This window comes from Bos taurus, chromosome 8 (genome assembly GCF_002263795.3).
Source record: "Bos taurus isolate L1 Dominette 01449 registration number 42190680 breed Hereford chromosome 8, ARS-UCD2.0, whole genome shotgun sequence".
Classification (NCBI taxonomy): Eukaryota; Metazoa; Chordata; class Mammalia; order Artiodactyla; family Bovidae; genus Bos; species Bos taurus.
In genome coordinates this window covers 17,329,561-17,349,977 of record NC_037335.1, presented here as the reverse complement: position 1 = coordinate 17,349,977, position 20,417 = coordinate 17,329,561, and the positions used below count along the sequence as shown (strand labels likewise).

At 38.0% G+C, this 20,417-nt stretch overlaps 1 protein-coding gene across 3 annotated transcripts in view; it reads right to left on the bottom strand.

Moving 5' to 3' along the window:
• CAAP1 (caspase activity and apoptosis inhibitor 1) overlaps positions 1-20,187 on the bottom strand; it is a 74,144-nt gene extending 53,957 nt beyond the window's left edge. Inside the window, exons 1-4 of one of the 3 annotated variants that reach the window (XM_059889086.1) lie at positions 20,123-20,187; positions 13,681-13,881; positions 12,190-12,274; positions 11,170-11,245 (exon numbers count right to left, since the gene is read on the bottom strand). In XM_059889086.1, coding sequence (XP_059745069.1) covers positions 11,170-11,245; positions 12,190-12,274; positions 13,681-13,749 — 230 coding nt within the window. In that variant the 5' untranslated portion in view covers positions 13,750-13,881; positions 20,123-20,187. Of the gene's footprint in view, positions 1-11,169; positions 11,246-12,189; positions 12,275-13,680; positions 13,882-16,827; positions 17,330-17,369; positions 17,735-20,122 lie in introns of those variants that run through there. The other 2 variants (NM_001038120.1, XM_059889085.1) reach the window with 2 other exon arrangements.
• Positions 20,188-20,417: the final 230 nt, after the last annotated feature.

Genomic DNA, 20,417 nt, shown 5'->3' with positions numbered 1-20,417 from the left:
GCATAAAGAACAGGAATTAACAAACCAGTTTAGTGCACTGAACGTAAGTGGATTTATTTTTCAAGTGAATGGAAAAGACAATTAATACAAACAATTAGGTAAGTGATTAAGAAAATCTTAAATTTTTTTAAAAAGTGATAAGGAAAAGAGCAGAGAATAGAAAACTACTTGCTTACATCTAATCCAGTGCTTGAGCAGCAAGATGAGGCACTAAAATGACTGATGAAAAAACAACAGATATAGTTTAAAAATTAGGTTTCTGTAACACAAAGAATACAATTTTTGTGTGTGTAGACAGTTACAAAATCAGAAATGCTTCCAAAGACCCTCAAAATTCCCCAATGGAAAACACAGTTACAATTCAAGCTTATCTAAGACCTCTGAGAAGCTCAGGCCTTCCTATTCCAAGGAATATATATAAAGATTTCAGAGAGGTGTCCATCTGCTAAATATTTAAAAAGAACTGGGTCAAGATTTGCTTCAAAGTTATCAAGTTGGCAGAAGTTGAAAGGAGGAGGTTTCCAATAATATGGGAGGGAACATACTGAATAATAAGTATTCAAGGTAGAGTTAAATAAACAAATAAATAGTTAAACAAGCATTACAAAACAACTTCATACATTCCAGAGTGGGTTATGTGAGTTTGATGAATCACAGGTCAATTTCTGAAGGTATTATTCCTAATAAGGCTTGGTCTTGGGTTTACTTGATGCCTTTTTTGTATCCATTGATAAAAATGCTCACTTAATCACATACTGTAGATTCATGCTGCCCATTAATTCAATGTTCCAAAGCACTGTGGGCTTCCTTGGTGGCTCAGACAGTAAAGAATCTGCCTGCAATGTGGGAGACCTGGGTTCGATCTCTGGGTTGGGAAGATCCCCTGGAGAAAGGAAAGACTACACACTCCAGTATTCTGGCCTGGAGAATTCCATGGACTGTATAGTCCATGGGGTAACAAAGAGCTGGACATGACTAAGCCACTTTCACTTTCAGAGCACTATAAACTTTATTCAAATACTTTATCCCATTGAAGCTTAATAACAGTTTATGAAGCAATAGTCTTTTATTCCCAGTAAGTTCAGTTTTATTGACACTTATTGAGAGTCAGTATTTGGCTGAGTACTCCTGCCCCTTGGAAAGTTACTCATACATACATATTCAAGGAATATAAGTGACTTGAATTGGAACAAATTGAACTCTGAGTACTCTAATGACAGTGAGCTGAACCCACAAGACAGCTATACTTCATCAAAAAGGGCATGGATGCTTTCCCCTTACCAAAAACAGAAGAGAAATGAATGTTTTTTTTAATTCAACTAACAAACAGCATCAGTGTTCTACCACATATCACTACAGGTCCACAATACAAGAGTGGTCATAAACACAATCCTAGTTGTTGTTCAAATTATATGTATAATGGAAAATCTCCTATCCTATCCCTGGTAGCTCAGACAGTAAAGCGTCTGCCTACAATGCAGGAGACCAGGGTTCGATCCCTGGGTCGGGAAGATCCGCTGGAGAAGGCAATGGCAACCCACTCCAGTATTCATGCCTGGAAAATCCCATGGGCCAAGGAGCCTGGTAAGCTACAGTCCGTGAGGTCGCAAGGAGTCGGACACGACTGAGCGACTTCATTTCATTTTCAAGACCTGTTTAGGAGTATCCTATTTTTTCAAAAAGTTAAGTATCCAGAATTAGAATTCAGTAGCTGAAGTTTAGAATATGCCCATCCTCTGCTAAGCAGCAGTGACTAGAGTTCCAGAACACTCCTCGCAAATCTGCTCTGCAGTATACCTTAAGTTTGAGAAGCTGGGTTTTTAAACTTCTCTGCCTTTCAGAACTGGGATAGCATCTCAACACTGCTTATTACCCATAGAGAAATACAGCTTCATTTCCACTGACATTTCCCTCAATATCATTCACTGAAAACGTATTAATTTAAAATTCATAAAAGTATTTATGAGAACAATACTAGAACATTGCTAAGATTTCCCTAAAGTGCTTGTATTTTTATTTTTATGTGAAACCACAATCAGCAGCAGCAGCAGCAGAGCTACAATAAAGCTTCTTTTCCAAATGAAGACAGCACTCTGCGTGCAGGCATATTACCTTATTTACTTAAAACAGATGTTCTTGGTAAGCAACTTACAATTGGTAGCATGTGCAACTCTTGTCACAGTATCTAAGTTTTAAAACACTGCAAAATTATACATGCTAAGGTTTTACACCATCTCAATACGACATAAAATTGCCCACTTATTCACCTAAGGTGAACAAAAGTGACGATCTCAACCCTCACCTTTCTAAAAATGAAGATATTTAGAAACTATGACTGTCCTATCTTCATAGTTACTACATCTCATTTCTATTAAAATTGTTATAAGTTAACACTCACTAATTTCAAGTTTTAAAGTAGTGCACTGTCAAAAATTTCTTATAACTACTATTTGTTATACTTTTGAAAGTAAAAAAGAACTATTATAAAAAAAAAAAAAGAAAGGGAACTATTGTAAACTATGTATGAGTAAGCACTCAAAATCTCAAAAAGCAGCAGAAATCAAAAGAGTTTGGGGGAAAAAAACATGTATTTGAAAGCTGACCTTAGAATATAACAAACATACAAAGCTGTTTGTTTTATAAACATATGAATCATATAAAACTGAAAATCTCATTTTAAATTTTTTTAAATTGTGCAAAAACATCTGTGTATACTGAATTTTCAAACTTTAATGGTTTATGAGAAAATTCACATAAAGCATATTAAATACCATATATATATATATATATATATACCTCATACTTAAAGTTGTCATTTTACAGCTTCTTAGACAATCCTAAGAATCCTTAATACTATCTCCTTTGCCATAAGCATGATAACAAAAGCACATAAGTTACTCATTAAAAGAAAATACCAAAATTTCCATGCGCTTTTAATAATAAAGACTGCTTTATCCAGATCTATTTAAAGTTCTTTGTGTTCATCAAAACAGGGATAAAGAGGTAAAGGTATGTGTCCCAGGTGATAAGACCCTGAAAAACTGACAGAACTGGTTCCAAGGCAAACCTTTGGCCTTTATGCATTTTCCCTTGAACCAGAGCTTCCTTTTCTAGACATTCTGTACTTTAAACTTACAGGCAAATGTAGTACTATGTGGCACAGTGAAACATACACATGCCACACAAAAAGAGAGTACCTACGTTCAGCTCTAATTTTTTTTTTTTTTTGCTCCCCTCAGGAAAAGCTGATCTGACTTTTGAGCAATTCAAAAATCCAAATTTTGGTTAACTATCACCTAGATTTTTAAATGCTGGAAACCATTTGAAACTTTAAATATTTAAATTTTGAGTAAACTATCTCTATGACTATAGGCAACAATCTGTAACTCTGGCTTTATGTCAAATACCTTGCATTGGTTTTCTATTGCCTCTGTTACAAATTACAGAGGCAATAGTGGCTTAACACAACATACCTTACATTACTTATAGTTCTGGAGGTCAGAAATCCCAAGTGAGTCTTGGGACACTACCATCAAGGTAGTGCTGCATTTCTTCTGGAGGTTCCAAGGGAGAATTCATCTCCTTGTCTTTTCCAGGTTAAGATTACCTGCATTCTTTAGCTTTTGGCTCCTTCCTCCATCTTCAAAGTACATCACTCCAATCTCTGGGCCTCCATCATCCCATCTTTTTAGCTGCCTTTGACCAGTTAATTACTTTCTACCACTCATGTTGCGTGTGTGTGGCTTTTTGTTTTTTCCTAGTCTTACTGCATTTGCTTGAACCTTCTAGAAATGTTGAAAACGAATGGTCTTGTCTGATTCCTCATTTTAGTTCACCAAGTGGTTAAGTCTAATCAAATGGTCATTACTGTATCTGAATAGTTTTATATATCTTTTTTACCTATAGCTTATATTAGAAATGACTGCTGGGTATTATCAAAGGCATTTTTAGCATCTACTTATCTGAACTTTTCTCCTTTAATTTACTGAAATGAATTACACTAAAAGACTTTCTAATTAAGTCTTCTATAAATTCCTAGAGTAAATCGTATTCACTAATATACTGCTGGATTCTATATGCTAATGTTGTACTTAGAATTTTTGCATCTATATTCACAAGTGAGAAGGCCTATAATCCGCCCACATTTTTTTTGACACTATGTATGAAATTTGCAATATTAAAACTATGGAGAAGTCATAAAGTAAACTGAAGATCTTTTCATCTTTTTCTAGGGCTCGGACTAATTTAAATAGCATAGGTGTAATCTATTTGAAATTAATAACATTATTGAACATTTTATTAGATATAAACACGTTACAAGTATTGAGTCTTGTAAATAATGCTGTGGATTCATCTTGTCTTTTTCAACAGATCTCTATTCACCTTTCTAATTTCTTGGTTGTTAATCTCTTCAGGTTTTCCACTTTAGGGAGAAGTTAATTTGGTTAATGTGTATTTTGATAGAATATCCATTTGCAAGCTTCAAATTTGTTTATACAATGCTGCATGCAGTTTCTATTCTTTCAAACTCATAAAATGCATGACTCTCTTCCTTCCTCACTAATCTCGATTTTAACTGCTCTCCACTTATTTCCTTAATCAGATCTAAGAAGAATTCATCTTATTTTCTTGCCTTTACAAAAATCAAGTTTATAAATTTATTTATCCTTTTATTTTCTATGTCTTTAGTTTTAATGTTTACCTCTGTTATTCTACTTTCTTTTGGTTTGTTATTTTTTAAATTCCTTTAAGATGTGAACTAAGTTCCTGGACTATTCATTAAGCTTTTATCTATCTACATCTTCTCTTTAAACTCAGCTTTCAGACGTCCCTGCTGGTCTATTGATTTAAGAATCCACCTTGCAATGCAGGGGGTGTAGGTTCAATCCCTGATCTGAGAACTAAAATGCCACATGTCGCAGGGCAACTAAGCAGGTGTGCCACAACCAGAGTAGCCCACGCACCTGCAGCTTCTGATCCCACATGCCCTAGAGCCCGTGTGCCACCAGAGAAGTCTGTGCCCCAATCAGAGAAAGCCCGCGTGATGCAGCGAAGACTCAGCACAGCCAAAACCAAAACAAAAAACAACAAACCCAGAGTAAACAAAAAGAAAACTCAACTTTGTAATATTAACAATCAAACATAACACATGAATTCCACTGGATTCTGGATCAAAATCAACCAGGTAATTAATTTAAAAAATAAATATGCTATAAATTTATTTTAGCAATTGGGCAAATTTTATATGAACAATGTATTAAATGATATTATTTGAAATACTGATTATTTCTGATGATTGGCCTTATTTTTAAGAAGTGCACACTGAATTGTTTAGGCATGAAATGTTATGACATCTGCAACTTAGTTTTTAATAGGTTATGAACTGAACTATTTCCTCACAAAAAATTCGTGTGTGAAACCCTAACTCTAGTAGCTGAGAATGTGACCATTTTAGAAATAGAGCCTTTAAAAAGCTAATTTAAGTTAAAGTAAGTCCAACAACCTTAGATATGCAGATACCACCAACCTTATGGCAGAAAGCAAAGAAAACTAAAGAGCCTCTTGATGAAAGTGAAAGAGGAGAGTGAAAAAGCTGGCTTAAAACTCAATACTCAAAAAATGAAGATCATGGCATCTGGTCTCATCACTTCATTGCAAACAGATGGGGAAACAATGGAAACAGTGACAGACTTTATTTTCTTGGGCTCCAAAATCACTGCAGATGGTGACTGCAGCCATGAAATTAAAAGATACTCGCTCCTTGGAAGAAATGTTATGACAAACCTAGACTGCATATTAAAAAGCAGAGACATCACTTTGCCAACAAAGGTCCGTGTGGTGAAAGCTAATGGTTTTTCCAGTAGTCACGTATACATATGAGAGCTGAACCATAAAGAAAGCTGAGTACTGAAGAATTGATGCTTTTGAACTATGGTGTTGGAGAAGACTCTTGAGAGTCCCTGGGACTGCAACGAGATAAAACCAGTCAATCCTAAAGGAAATTAGTCCTGAATATTCATTGGAAGGACTAATGCTAAAGCTGAGAGTCCAATACTTTGGCCACCTGATGCAAAGAACTTACTGCTTGGAAAAGACCCTGATGCTGGGAAAGACTGAAAGCAGGAGAAGAAGGGGATGACAGAGGAAGAGATGGTTGGATGACATCACCAACTCAACGGACATGAGGTTGAGCAAGCTCCAGGAGTTGGTGATGGACAGGAAAGCCTGGCCTGTTGCAGTCCATGGGATTGGAAAGAGTCAGACACGACTGAGGGACTGAACTGAATGGACTGAAGGCCATAATGGTGGGCCCTAACCCAGTGTGACTGGTGACCTTATAAGGGGAGAATAGCACACAGGGAGAGACAACAGGGAAACACACAAGGGAAGTCAATCAAGTGAAAAGGCAGCAAGAGGGTGGCCATATGCAAGTCAAGGGGAGAGGCTTCAGAGAAAAGAACCCTGTCAGTTCCCTGATCTTGGACTTTCATCCTCCAGAACGGTGAGAAAATAAGTTTCTGCTGTTTAACCCAGCCAGTCTATGGTACTCTGTTCTGGCAGCTCTAGCAACCTAATACAAATGGTTCCTGGGGAAAAGGGATAAATATAAGGAGAAAGAGAAAGTAAAACTGGAAAGATCTTACTGTTGCTGAATCTAGGTAGAAAGTATACGGATCTTTAGCATATCATTCTTTCAATTTTACATAAGTTTAAAGTTCTCCAAAATATGTTTGAAGTTTTCCAAAATAAAAAGTTCAGGGGAAAAATTTCACCAGGAAATTCACACATGTACACACATATAATACTTATAAGTTTGTATTTGTCTGCTAGAGCTGTCATAACAAAACACCAAGACTGGCTGGCTTAAGCAATAAAAATGTATTTCTCACAGTTCTGCAAGGTGGAAGTTGAAGATCAAGGTGTCTGCAGGGTTGGTTTCCTCTGAGGCCTCTCCTTGACTTGCAGACAGCTTTAACATGGCTCTGCTCTGTGTGTGCCCAGCCCTGGTGTCTCTCAGTGCACTCAAATTTCCTTTTCTTGTAAGGACACCAATCAGACTGGACTGACTTAATAACTTCTTTGGGCTTCCCAGGTGGCTCAGTGGTAAAGAATTTACCTGCCAAGCAGGAGACACAGGTTCAGTCCTTGGGTGGGGAAGATCCCCTGGAGAAGGAAACCCATTCCCATATTCTTGTCTGGAGAATCCCATGGACAGAGGAGCCTGGTGAGCTATATAGTCCATGGGGTTGGAAAAGAATGAGAGATGACTCAGTGACTAAACAACAAACAAATCACCTGTTTAAAGACCTTATTCCAAATGAGATTATGTTCTGAAGTGCTAAGGGTTAGGGACTTCCTTGTATGAATTTTGGAGGGACACAATTCAGCTCATAACCAGATTGTTATCCTTCTCCTTACAGTCTTATGTCTTTAAATAAAGAATGTTAATTCTATCATTTCTTCAATTTTTTTCTAGCTATTTATTTCTCTTTCCAGGATGTCTAGTATGTTCAAGATAGGTCTAAAACTGTCTTCCAGCTGACCATGTATAAGCAGGTAACCAAGTTTACATAAGGATTTACACTTTCTGTGTGTGGTTTCTCTCTACTTTTCTGTATTTATTTATTCAATTTAATTTCTTAGCACAATGATGTAGCCTCCAGTCATGGCTAATCTCTTTATCAATTTGTCTCCTAAATTTAGGAATTCAGAATTGAGTTCCTGAAACTACATCTGTGTTCTAACTCTACTTCTTTGAGAGTTATCGTTAGTTTGCTAAAGTTTCCTTTCCTACTGCCTATTAATCATGTGTTCCACAGAAGCTACCTGTTCAATGTATTCAGCCTTATTTTCCTCTCCCAAATTGCTGAATTCCTTGAAGGTTCTTGCCTACTCATAACTGTTCCCTCAGCATCCAGACCAGTCAGACTACTGTTATCTATTAGAGTAAAAAACCAGCAGGTAATAAAAAACATGAAAAATTTCAGCACCAAGTACCAAACATGTTAACTAACTTAATAGTCTGCTGAAGCCCTGGAATTAAGCTTATATGAGCGTGCCCACCAGGTTCAGTTCAACTCAACAGAAATTAACAGGACTGAACTGACCTCTGAGCACAGAGCAAGCGGCAAGTTGTCAAGTCAGCAATGTGGGCTAAGGCCAACATTCTCCCACGTTATTTCCCTGTCCTACCTTCACTGTTTCACAGTGCAGTGTATTGCCCTATTCATAACTAGTAACGAAATGGTAAAAATTTCTTAAAAATAACAAACAAGTTACATTAGTGTTGCTCAGCCATGTCTGACTCTTTGTGACCACATGCATCATGGCCCGCCAGCCTCCTCTGTTCATGGAATTCTCCAGGCAAGAATACTAAAGCAGATTGCCATTTCCTACTCTAGGGGATCTTCCTGACCCAGGGATTAAACCTGCATCTCCTGCACTGGTAGGTGGATTCTTTACCACTCCACTACCATTTATCCCAATAATCCTATTGGGGCCAAGTATTACCCATATTTTACAAATGTACAAAGTGATTTTAGAGAAGGTTAAGTGTTTTAAAGCCAGGTCCATTTACATGAACACTTATAGTCTCTTAATAACTAACATTCCTTCTACTTCCACATTCATTTGTGTGATCTCAGGCACGTAAATCTTTCTAGGCCTTATCTGTCCATCTGTAAAATGATGATACTAATACCACCTAACTCACAAGGCTAGTATACAAACCCAATGAGTGAATGAAGCAAGTAAAGTGATCAGAACAGGGTCTGGCATACAGTGCTCTTAATATTATTATTTATTTGGCATCCTGTAGCTACAAATTGGAGAAGGAAATGGCAACCCCAGTGTTCTTGCCTGGAGAATCCCAGGGATGGGGGAGCCTGGTGGGCTGCTGTCTATGGGGTCGCACAGAGTTGGACACGACTGAAGTGACTTCGCAGCAGCAGCTTACAAATATGATTTTTTTAAAAGCCTATATACTCAAATAACTCAGAAGAATTTCAATGATCTGACACTTATCAGGTCTACAAGTGGCTACAATGACAATTTTGAGTAATATTTCTGATTGCTTAACCTACTCACTGCAGCATTTAAAAGCTAACATGATCCGTCTCATGGTAACATTGTCTCATGGTAACAGTGTAAAACTCGGTTCTCCACAACAGTCACTTTGAATCTAATCACCTTTTTTTTTTTTTTCATTAGAAAAGTTCAGAAGTCAAATACTGTACTTTGTTGTAATTTTTAAAAAAGAAACAAATTTCTAATCTAATTAGATATCCATTAAACAGTTCTAACAGTAGAAAAGTAGCAGTAGTGTTCAGGTGTGAACAAAAAAGGACTTAACCTTGAAAACATTGGATAACTTCAAAAATTGGATAAACACATTTAAACAAAGGCAAAACAAAAGTAATCAAGCAAAAGTTGATGCTCTGTAAAAAGCATCAAGAAAGAAGATGATTAATTTAGATTATTTAAGAAACTAAAATGTAAAACTAAAAGTGACAGGCTTAAACTATCTAAACCAGACTAGTATATATATAAGCAATTTAAAGCTACATATTTTGAAGAAAGGAGAAGGAAATGCCACCCCACTCCAGTACTCTTGCCTAGAAAATCCCATGGACAGAGGAGCCTGGTAGGCTACAGTCCACGGGGTCACAAAGAGTCGGACACGACCGAGCAACTTCACTTTCACTTTCACCCTGGCTGAGATCTTCCCTGTGGCTCAGATGGTAAAGAATCTGCCTGCAATGCAGGAGACCTGGGTTCGATCCCTGGATCAGGAAGATCCTCTGGAGAAGGGACTGGCAATCCACTCCAGTATTCTTGCCTGGAGAATCGCAGGGATAGAGAAGCCTGAGGGGCTACAGTTTGTGGGGTCACAAAGAGTCGAACACGACTAAGCAACTAACCCACCCACCCACATTTTGAAGAAAAGTCAGTAGCAAGGCTGTAGAAATGTGTACACTTTATACTTTGTGGGAAAGTATAAATCATCCTATGACATTCCAAGGCAAGATGAATGTGATGACCAAAAATCTACTGATTATGAGGCAGCCAAGATACAATGATTTCTTCAGTGCTTCAGTATAAGTAGGTTAGCTGATGCTCTCTATAGTTATAATATGAAATTAAATTGTTGTCTTCCAGTGATACTTACCCAATAGCACTGTATTAGAAATAAAAATATACTCAGGTTTCAGGTTAAATATGTGCTACTGATTTATGTTACTATCTCTGGTTATGTTTTTATTTGGGCTACTGCCTATAGCCAAACTGCAAACAGAGATGCAAGTCAGTCTTTGGTGATGACCAAAAACAAAATATTTTAGTCAAAAATCAGAACACATGATAAAATTAGTGGGTGAAAGTTTAATGAGCCCATGGCAGAGCAGAATAGCCTAGAAAATTAGCATGTCACTTCATTAGTTGGCATTCCAAAACTTCAGCTATTTTCCATTATCACAATAATCAAATTAAATGTACCTATATCAAACAAAGAACTGACTCATTGGGAAAGACCCTGATGCTGGGCAAGATTGAAGGCAGGAGAAGAAGGGGACGACAGAGGATGAGATGGTTGGATGGCATCACTGACTTGATGGACATGAGTTTGAGCAAGCTTCAGGAGTTGGTGATGGACAGGGAAACCTGGCGTGCTGCAGTCCATGGGGTCACAAAGAGTTGACCACCACTGAGTAACTGAACTGACTGAACAGACATCAAATGAACCAGCTGACTATCTGATCCATGAAAAGAAGCTATTATCACCAAACATCAAGAGGTATGTAGAAGAATTCAGTGAGATAAAGTCTTCTATACTACTAACATGTTTGTTACAGTAAGTACTTAATAAACAGTGGGTATCAGTAGTAGTATATATATTCAAATTCCAAATGAGAGATGTGATTCTGCTTCAGTGTGGGCACTGTTATAGTCCTATTACTGAGTAGTAGTTTAATAAAATTATCTTAATCCTGAAAGCAATTAATTCCATCCTCACATCAAAAGGACCAATCACTACAAGTAAAAAAAATCAATCTAACATTGTTGAATCTCTTTATATAACTATAGCATAGAAAAACAATCACATTCTTGAGGTAAGAAATCACCAGAGATAACAAAGGAATTCTGAAATTACAATGAATGCTTTTAACTTACTGATTAACTACATCAGACACCATCTTAGAGCCATCATCTGCTTCTTCTTCCATTTCAGAGTCCATACCATTGTCACCTTGTGAATGACATTAAAAAAAAAAAAAATTGAAAACACGCTTATAAGACAAAAAGTCAGAGCAACTTATCATTATACAGAAAGTTTCATCTATAAAGGGACAGATTAAGAAACCTGACAGTTGTTCAAAGATGACAGTTTTAATTCTTATATTTAAAATGCCTTTTTAGGTATCTGTCCTATTTATCTATTCTATAAATGCATAAAATGTATAGAAATGAGAATGTGTGTGTGTGTGTGTGTGTGCATATATATATATATATATACTTACAGACTATACACACATGTACACATCTTTTACCAGTTACAGATTCCATTAAACCATTTTACATTTTAAAAAGATGTTATCTCTAGAAATTGAAAGTCTCCATTTTTTTGTTCCTTCTCTTGTAACGCTGATAGTAAAATCCTTGTAGAGTCAAAAAAAAAAAAAAACAGCTTAAAAATTCAAAATTCTACAGGTACTGTATTGCAAAGAAGAGTCTTACTTTAGGCAGACAGACAAATGTCAGGAATTTGCAAGAAATTATTCTAACTCTGTATTTGGCTCTTATTAGAGCAGAAATGGTATTCAATGGATAGTTTGAAGCAGTGAGAAAGCAAAAAACTCAAAAATATCTTAAGAGAAGTCTTTGCCTTCTTTAATAATTTTTCTTCCTCTATAATTTTTTATAGAATTTTGGATAAACTTTTTTCTTTTTCACACAAATTTAAATGTTCTTACCTACATAACTGATTTGGAAAAACCACACATACATCAAAAAGTCCATTCCTGAGATGCTATTCTACGATATAAACTATAATTTTCTATAAAGAGAAGTAAAAATATTAATTAATGACTAAGAATAAAGCTGAAGTCAAGTAAAAATACCTCATGATTTATGCTAAATATAGTATTAACTACCTATACTAAGTTACCAGAAGGTAGAAATATGCATTCTTACCCTCAAGAATCTTCAAAATTTTTTTTTCAGACAGGAGCTCTAGCTGTTCCTGGCAAAGTCTTTTAATTTCTTCTATTGAACAGTTCTAAAGAAAATGATATTTTAAACAATGCATTTATATAATACAGCACCAAAGTAAACTAGAAAATAGCAAGCATTTAAAAAAAAAGTCTTGCTTAGCAAAGTTGTGCAGTCAAACAAATGAAGTCACATAAATCTTTTTTATGGGATAAAATCTGAAGACCTGCCAGTTAACATGCAAACATTATAATTTATAGTTTTAATTGGAATATATAAAGTCATGTTAACTATGAAAGAACAAACTAAAGAGTGAGCCAGGTGCCCAGATATTGTTAATAGTAGCCTATTTCAGTTCAGTTCAGTCGCTCAGTCGTGTCCAACTCTTTGCGACCCCATAAGCCACAGCATGCCAGGCCTCCCTGTCCATCACCAACTCCCGGAGTTAACCCAAACCCATGTCCATTGAGTCGGTGATGCCATCCAACAATCTCATCCTTTGTCGTCCCCTTCTCCTCCTGCCCTCAATCTTTCCTAGCATCAGGGTCTTTTCAAATGAGTCGGCTCTTCACATCAGGTGGCCAAAGTATTGGAGTTTCAGCTTCAGTATCAGTCCTTCTAATGAATATTCAGGACTGATTTCCTTTAGGATGGACTGGATGGATCTCCTTGCAGTCCAAGGGACTTTCAAGAGTCTTCTCCTATTTATGTTAGGCGAATACCACTAAAGGCTTAAATATTCTAGCCCTGGCTCCATTCATCTTAGATATATATGCTGTTGGGTTTAACTTGCCCAAGTCTTTTTTCCATATCAGTAAAATTACAACACCACATACGTTTCTGAGTAATTTTTAGAAATAAACATCCAAAAACATTTAAGAATTTAATGAAATACAGGCTATTACCAACTATCATTGCATACTGTGGTCTTCCCTGATGACTCAGTTGGTAAAGAGTCTGCCTGCAACATGGAAGACCCAGGGTTCAATCTCTGGATCAGTAAGATCCCCTGGAGAAGGAAATGGCAACCCACTCCAGTATTCTTGCCTGGAGAATTCCATGGAGAGAGGAGCCTGATGGGCTACAGTCCATGGGGTCACAAAGAGTCTGACATGAGAGTGACTAACTTTCACTTTCTTTTTTTATTACATACTGTTACACAGCAGTATACTCCTTAAAGCAAAAGAATCAGTGTATATCTAATCTAGTTACTTAAATTGCCAATATTTAATAGAATTATTCCCAGAAGGTCAAAAAATTCCTTACCTAAATATAGTAAAGTGTCCCATTTCTTTCTGGCAAATTTTTCAATACACAAAGCCATTATGGTTCTGCAAAATCCCTGTATCTTTTTGAAGTAGCTTAGTTGAAAACATACAATTATAATTTCCATTAAGTAAAATGACTGCTACAAAGAAAGTTTTTGTATATTTCTATATAGTGGAGAACCTGGTAATCTATGTCATGAAGTACCTTTAACACATCAGGAAGCATCTTCTGTAACTTCTTCTCTCCTATGATACAGAAACACTGCCGAAGCATTTCTTTTTTGTCTGATATATAGAAACTAACTGGTTTTAATGCCACAGTCAGGTCTAATCCACCTTCTTCAAGGTCACTGTGCTCTGCCAAAAATAACTCTTTTTCCAGAGGTGGCAAAAGATATTTGGCCTCCTAAAATTAAAAGACATAAAGAACCATTAAACAATAAAAATATGTCTATAACATCATACATCATTTAATAAAATCTTTATTAAACATCTTCAAATTCTTTGGTTGCATAAATCAGTTATTGAAAACCATAGAAAAGACTATTTAATTGCTCAGTATTCTTTGACATTACTCTCCAGGCTGTAATTATCAGCAAATTGATAAAAAGTGAAGAATATCTTACGACACACAAATGAAAATATACTCAATATTGAATAGTTTTCTATAATTTCAGACTTCTGAAGAATACAATACTCCTCCAGTAGACCATTCACCCAAGAATTTTATGTATGTGTGGTCATTCTTAATTCTTAAAAAGAAACAGGATAGCAGCAAAATGTTACAAATCACATACATAATAAAGTACCACTGCTTACCAGAGCTACTGTCATTTTTAAAACTGTTAAATATCCAATCATATTCAAAGCAGGCAAGTAATTTAAGACAATTCAATCAACTTTGCCTCCTATTTTCCAAATCTATCCAGTCTCTCAAGTCTACTGCCAGAATGCTGAGCCAAGACAACATCCTTTTTGCCTAGATTACCTCCAGGTGGCATGAGTGGTAAAGAATCTGCCTGCCGAGAGATGCAGGTTCGATCCCTGGATGAAGAAGATTCCCCTGGAGTAGGAAATGGCAAACCACTCCCGTATTCTTGCCTGGAGAAACCTATGCACAGAGGAGCCTGGTGGGCTACAGTCCATGGCCACAAAGAGTCAGACAGGACTGAGTGACTGAGTTCACACACACTGGACTCTACATCTAATCAAAGGTTTCGCCAATCTGTTTTGTATACTGTCACCAAAATGTATTTTATAAAATGCATACATAATCATCCTCCCTATTTGTAAGACTTCCCAATGAAGTACTTCTCATAAAAGTACAGTTTAGTTCTGTATGCAAATGCTTACACAATCCTTATTACTGGTCTTCTCATAATAATAGAGTACTAAAAACATGCAAACTATTTAAGATAAGAATGGTGATATCCAAAAATGAAGTCAAATGATGCTTGCTCCTTAGAAGAAAAGCTATGACAAACCTAGACAGCATATTAAAAAGCAGAGACATCACTTTGTCCACAAAGGTCCGTCTAGTCAAAGCTATGGTTTTTCCAGTAGTCACGTATGCATGTGAGAGCTGGACCATAAAGAAAGCTGAGCAATGAAGAATTGATGCTTTTGAGCTACGGTGTTGGAGAAGACTCTGTAGAGTCCCTTGGATTGCAAGGAGATCCAACCAGTCAATCCTGAAGGAAATCAGTCCCAAATATTCATTTGAAGGACTGATGCTGAAGCTGAAACTCCAATACTTTGGCCACTTGAAGTGAAGAACTGACTCACTGGAAAAGACCCTGACGCTGGGAAAAATTGAAGGCAGGAGGAGAAGGGGATGACAGAGGATGAGACAGTTGGATGGCATCACCGACTTGATGGACATGAGTTTGAGCAAGCTCTGGGAGTTGGTGATGGAAAGGGAAGCCTAGCATGCTGCAGTCCATGGGGTCACAAAGAGTCAGACACAACTGAGTGATTGAACTGAACTGATCCACAACTAAATCTAGAAGGAATAGAAAAACTGAATATATTTATAACTATCTAAGAAAGTGGGGGAGAAAAAAAGGTGAGAGGCGTTAAGGAAAAATACACTACCCCTAGAAAAATCCACCAGACCCAAACAGCTGTATGGTCCAACAGTCAAGTACAACCTTGAGAGAAAGATATAAACTACTCTGGAATACATGAAAAAAAAAAAAAGTTAAGTTTTCCCAACTCAATCCATAGCCCAATACTAAAACAAAACAGGGTAACTACAAAAATAAAAACCATAATCTGATTTAACTTAACATAAACACAAAGGTATTTAATAAAAATACTGAATTATATAGGCAAGTACAACAACCAAATCAACAAATCAAGTAGGATTTATCTCAAAAAGCAAGGACAATTTATCAATAAAATTACATCAGATTAAAGAAAGAAAACTGTATGACCCCTCAACAGAATGCCCCAAAGTTATATGATAAAACTCCACAAAATCTCAGAAAAACCAGAAATTAAAAATTTCCTTAACTTGATCAGATATCTTTCAGAACCTATGACAAATAGATTTACTGGTATAAAATTAAAACTGTTTCTACTACAAAAAGGAATGGGAAAAGAATGCCTGCTATGAATGCCTGCGTTCAACACTACACTAAAAGATTGAAAAAAAAAAAAAAGAAAAAGCCTTAGATAATGAAAAATAACAAAAAATAAGAAATATCAAGGCTGACGAGTTAATGAAGGGGCTGAGTATCAAACAATTAATGAGGAAGCATAAAGAAAGCCTTCCATTTCCCATCATTTGTGTTGTATATATTTAAAGCATACAGTCCTGCAACTGATTTTTATGTGTGTTTTTATTTTTTTCCTGCATCTGTTTTATAACGTGAGCAAACTTTTTTTTTAACGGCAGTATTTTGTCAGTTTGAAGGTGCATAAAGAGGGGTTTTATTTCTTTGTTTTAACTTATTTTAACTGGAAGCTAATCACTTCACAACATTGTGGTGGTTTTTGCCATACATTCACACGAATCAGCCATGGGTGTACATGTGTTCCCCATCCTGATCCTCCCTCCCACCTCCCTCCCCATCCCATCCCTCAGGGTCATCCCAGTGCACCAGCCCTGAACACCCTGCATCATGCATGGAACCTGGACTGGCGATCTATTTCATATATGATAATATACACGTCTCAATGCTATTCTCTCAAATCATCCCACCCTCGCCTTCTCCCACAGAGTCCAACAGTCTGTTCTTTACATCTGTGTCTCTTTTGCTGTCTCGCATATAGGGTCATCGTTACCATCTTTCTAAATTCCATAAATACGTGTTAATATACTGTATTGGTGTTTCTCTTTCTGACTTACTTCGCTCTGTATAATAGGCTCCAGTTTCATCCACTTCATTAGAACTGATTCAAATGCATTCCTTTTAATAGCTGAGTAATATTCCGTTGTGTACACATACCACAGTAAAGAGGGCTTTTATAATCAGATATTGGATTCCAATGTAGGTGTTATTAACAAACTGGTAACTACCGGTAAACCTCCTTAATCTCTTTGATCCTCAATTTTCTCATCTTGTATAAAGTAGATGAAGAGAAGTAAAGCGGGGCTTGCAAGGGCACTGAAGGCTGGTTCCTGACCCATACTTTTCAGGGAGACTAAGGTGTGGAAGGAGCTAAAGGCAATCAGCAGACGATCAGCAAACCCAGAAATTTTAAGTTCAAGTCGTGGGAGTGTGGGGTTCAAGGGAACTTAGGAACGTGAACTTCAGACACTGGATCCCTAGGACCGCAGCCCTAACAGGAGCGACAGCAGGCTCCGCATCCCGCAGTCACATTCTGCTCTTCGCCCGCTTTCTGAAACCGCGGCCGCTTCGAGAAGCGACGAGAAAGACGCGCACGCACCTGCTGCAGGGAGCCGGAGACGCTAGAAGATGAGTCAGTGCTTCTCCGCTTCCGACGTTCACCGCGCTCCACGCTGCTGCCACCCCAGCAACTGCCGCCGCTCCCACCGCCGGTGACACTTCCACTCACGCTAGTGTTCCCGCAGCAGGTGACGCTCCCGCAACCGCTTGCGCTCCCGCAGCCACTGGTGCTTCCACTGCCACTGCCGCCTACGGCGGGGACCAAGTCCGGCGCCGCGAGGGCCGCCGCCGCCTCCTGACCGCTTCGTTTGCGCCGCTTCTCCCTGGAAGACTTCTTCCCCGTCATGATCCCACTCCAGCAACCATCCGGTGAAAGACGCCGTCTTCTGATAGACCAAAAGCCTCCCGCAGCGGCGAGCTGCAGGAGCTGGCGTCGCAGCTTGACGTCACTTCCGGTCGCGCCGCAAACGTCAAAAGTCGTTTCTGGAGGCAGGGTGGGGGCCAATCAAGCTGCCTCCGCCTACTGCAGAGGTTGGCTGTAGAGTTTGTGGGCGGGTGAGCAGTGTGGGAGGATTTTTGTTGTATGTTTCCATATACAAAGAACCATAGATGGAGCGTTACAATAGCTTTTTGCCTTGTTGATACTGTTTTTCAATCTTTGTCCTTATACAGTACACAGTAAGCTGAAGGTATATTGTTTGATCTTCCGATTTCATTTGTCTTTCAATTTTTGTTTGACTCAACAACAGTGAGGCAAATTTAGGAGAAACTCATTATCATCATCACATGGACAATTTTTTTTAATGTGTTTTAGAAGTTGTACAAGAGCAGTTTCTTGCTGCTTTATTTTACCCTAACACTACTTTCTAGGCATGATTCCTTTTCACTTCTGAAGGCACTTGGCGCTTTTATTTATCCTTTCTCTATTTAATAGTCAAATACTGGCGTCTTGGTTATTGACCGTCTGGCACATGTCAGAAAAATACCACCGTAAATAACTTAAGAAAAAAATTACATCATTTTGTACCCCCCCCAAAAAATTGTTCAAAAGTTATCGGCACGTTATTTTTCTTGTTTTATGTAATTGAGTTTGTTTGAAAAAGAAGTGCTGAGGCAATTTAAATGTCACCTGAAATCTTTTAAAAAGTAAGTTCTAACATATAAGATTCGTTTTAACTTGGATTCTCGGCTTACAATGTTGAATACTGTTCCACTGATTAGAACGCTGTTTCCTCATCATTGATAGTCTGATGTTGTTTAACCATTTATCTACGAAAATAAGTATATCGACCTTTTAAATGTAAATTAGTTCTTTCTGTTGAGCAAAGGGGAGCAGGAATAAAATACTGTTGGCGTATCAGTGCTTCTACCTTTTCTCTCTCCCTTCTTTCCTCATAAACTGCTGTTTCATACTAGTTCTTGGCTTTTTGAAAGGGAGGGAAGCGAGAAGAGTTTAGGAGTGAAGGTGACCAGTAAGAGAATCCCAGGCCATTTTTAAAAGGAATTTGAGGCAAGAAGTGTAAAAGAAAAAGAGAAGTGTGTGAGGGCAGCAGTGAAGAGCGAATCTGGGTAGTGCCTCTGGAGATTGTGTATTTCTTGCATAGAGTGCATGAGGGACAAGAAAGGGACAAGTGAGTTTTTGAAAATAGATTATGGATCATAGTTTTATGACTGTTAACTTTGAAGGCTGCCCTGTAGGATTTTGGATCTAAACACAAACCTGGTTTTAAAATCAGAGATCAAGGGCTTCCGTGGTGGCACAATGGATAAAAATCTGCCTGACACTGCAGGGGAAACAGATTTGATCCCTGTTCCGGATACATGCCACAGAGCAACTAAGATACAACTACTGAAGCCTGAGCATCCTAGAGCCTGCTCGCCACAGGTAGTGAGCCTGCTCGCCACAGGTAGTGAGCCTGCATGCTCTGGAGCCTGTGCTCCGCAACTAGAGAAGTCACCACAGTGAGAATACTGTGCCTAAGTAAAGAGTACCCCCCTCTCATGGCAACTAGAGAAAGTCCAAGCAAAGCAATGAAAACCCAGCATAACCAAAAATAAATAAATAAAATATTACTCCATGAGCTATCACTTCACATCAGCCAGAATGACCATCATCAGAAAATCCACAAACAATAAATGGTGGAGAGGATGTGAAGAGAAGGGACCCCTCCTACACTAATGGTGGGAATGTAAACTGTTACAGCTTCTATGGAGAACAGGATGGAGGTTACTTACAACACTAAAAATAGAGCTACCATATAACCCTACAATCCCACTCCTGGGCATGATCCGAAAGAATACATGCACCCCAGTGTTCACTGCAGCACTGTTTAGAATAACCAAGACATGGAAGCAACCTAAATATCCATCAACAGAGGAATGGATAAAGAAGATGTGGTACACATATACAATGGAATATTACTCAACCATTAAAAAGAATGAAATAATGCCATTTGCAACAAAATGGACCTAGAAATTGTCCTATTGAGTGAAGTAACTCAGAGAAGGAGAAATATCATAGGGCATGCCTTATATGTGGAATCTAAAAAGAAATGATACAAATGAACTTACTTACAAAACAGAAACAGACTCACAGAGAACAAACTTATGGTTGCCAGAAGGAAGGATGGGGGGAAAGGATAGTTAGGGAGTTTGGATGGACATTGCACACTGCTGTATTTAAAATGGATAACTGACAAAGACCTATAACCCATAAAACTCTGCTCAGTGTTGTGTGACATCCTGGGAGTTGGGGGAAAATGGTTATATATATGGGCTTCTCCGGAGGCTCACCAGTTAAAGAATCTGCCTGCAATGCAGGAAATATAGGAGATGTGGGTTTGATCCCTGGGTCAGGAAGATCCCCTGGAGGAGGGCATGGCAATCCATTCCAGTGTTCTTACCTGGAGAATCCCATGAACTGAGGAGCCTGCCAGGCTACAGTCTATGAAGTCACAAAGAGTCAGACACAACTGAAGCGACAGCACACATGCCCACATGGATACATGTGTATGTATGGCTGAGTCCCTTTGCTGTTCACCTGAAACTCTCACAACATTGTTAATCGGCTATGGTGGTGGCCTTGCTA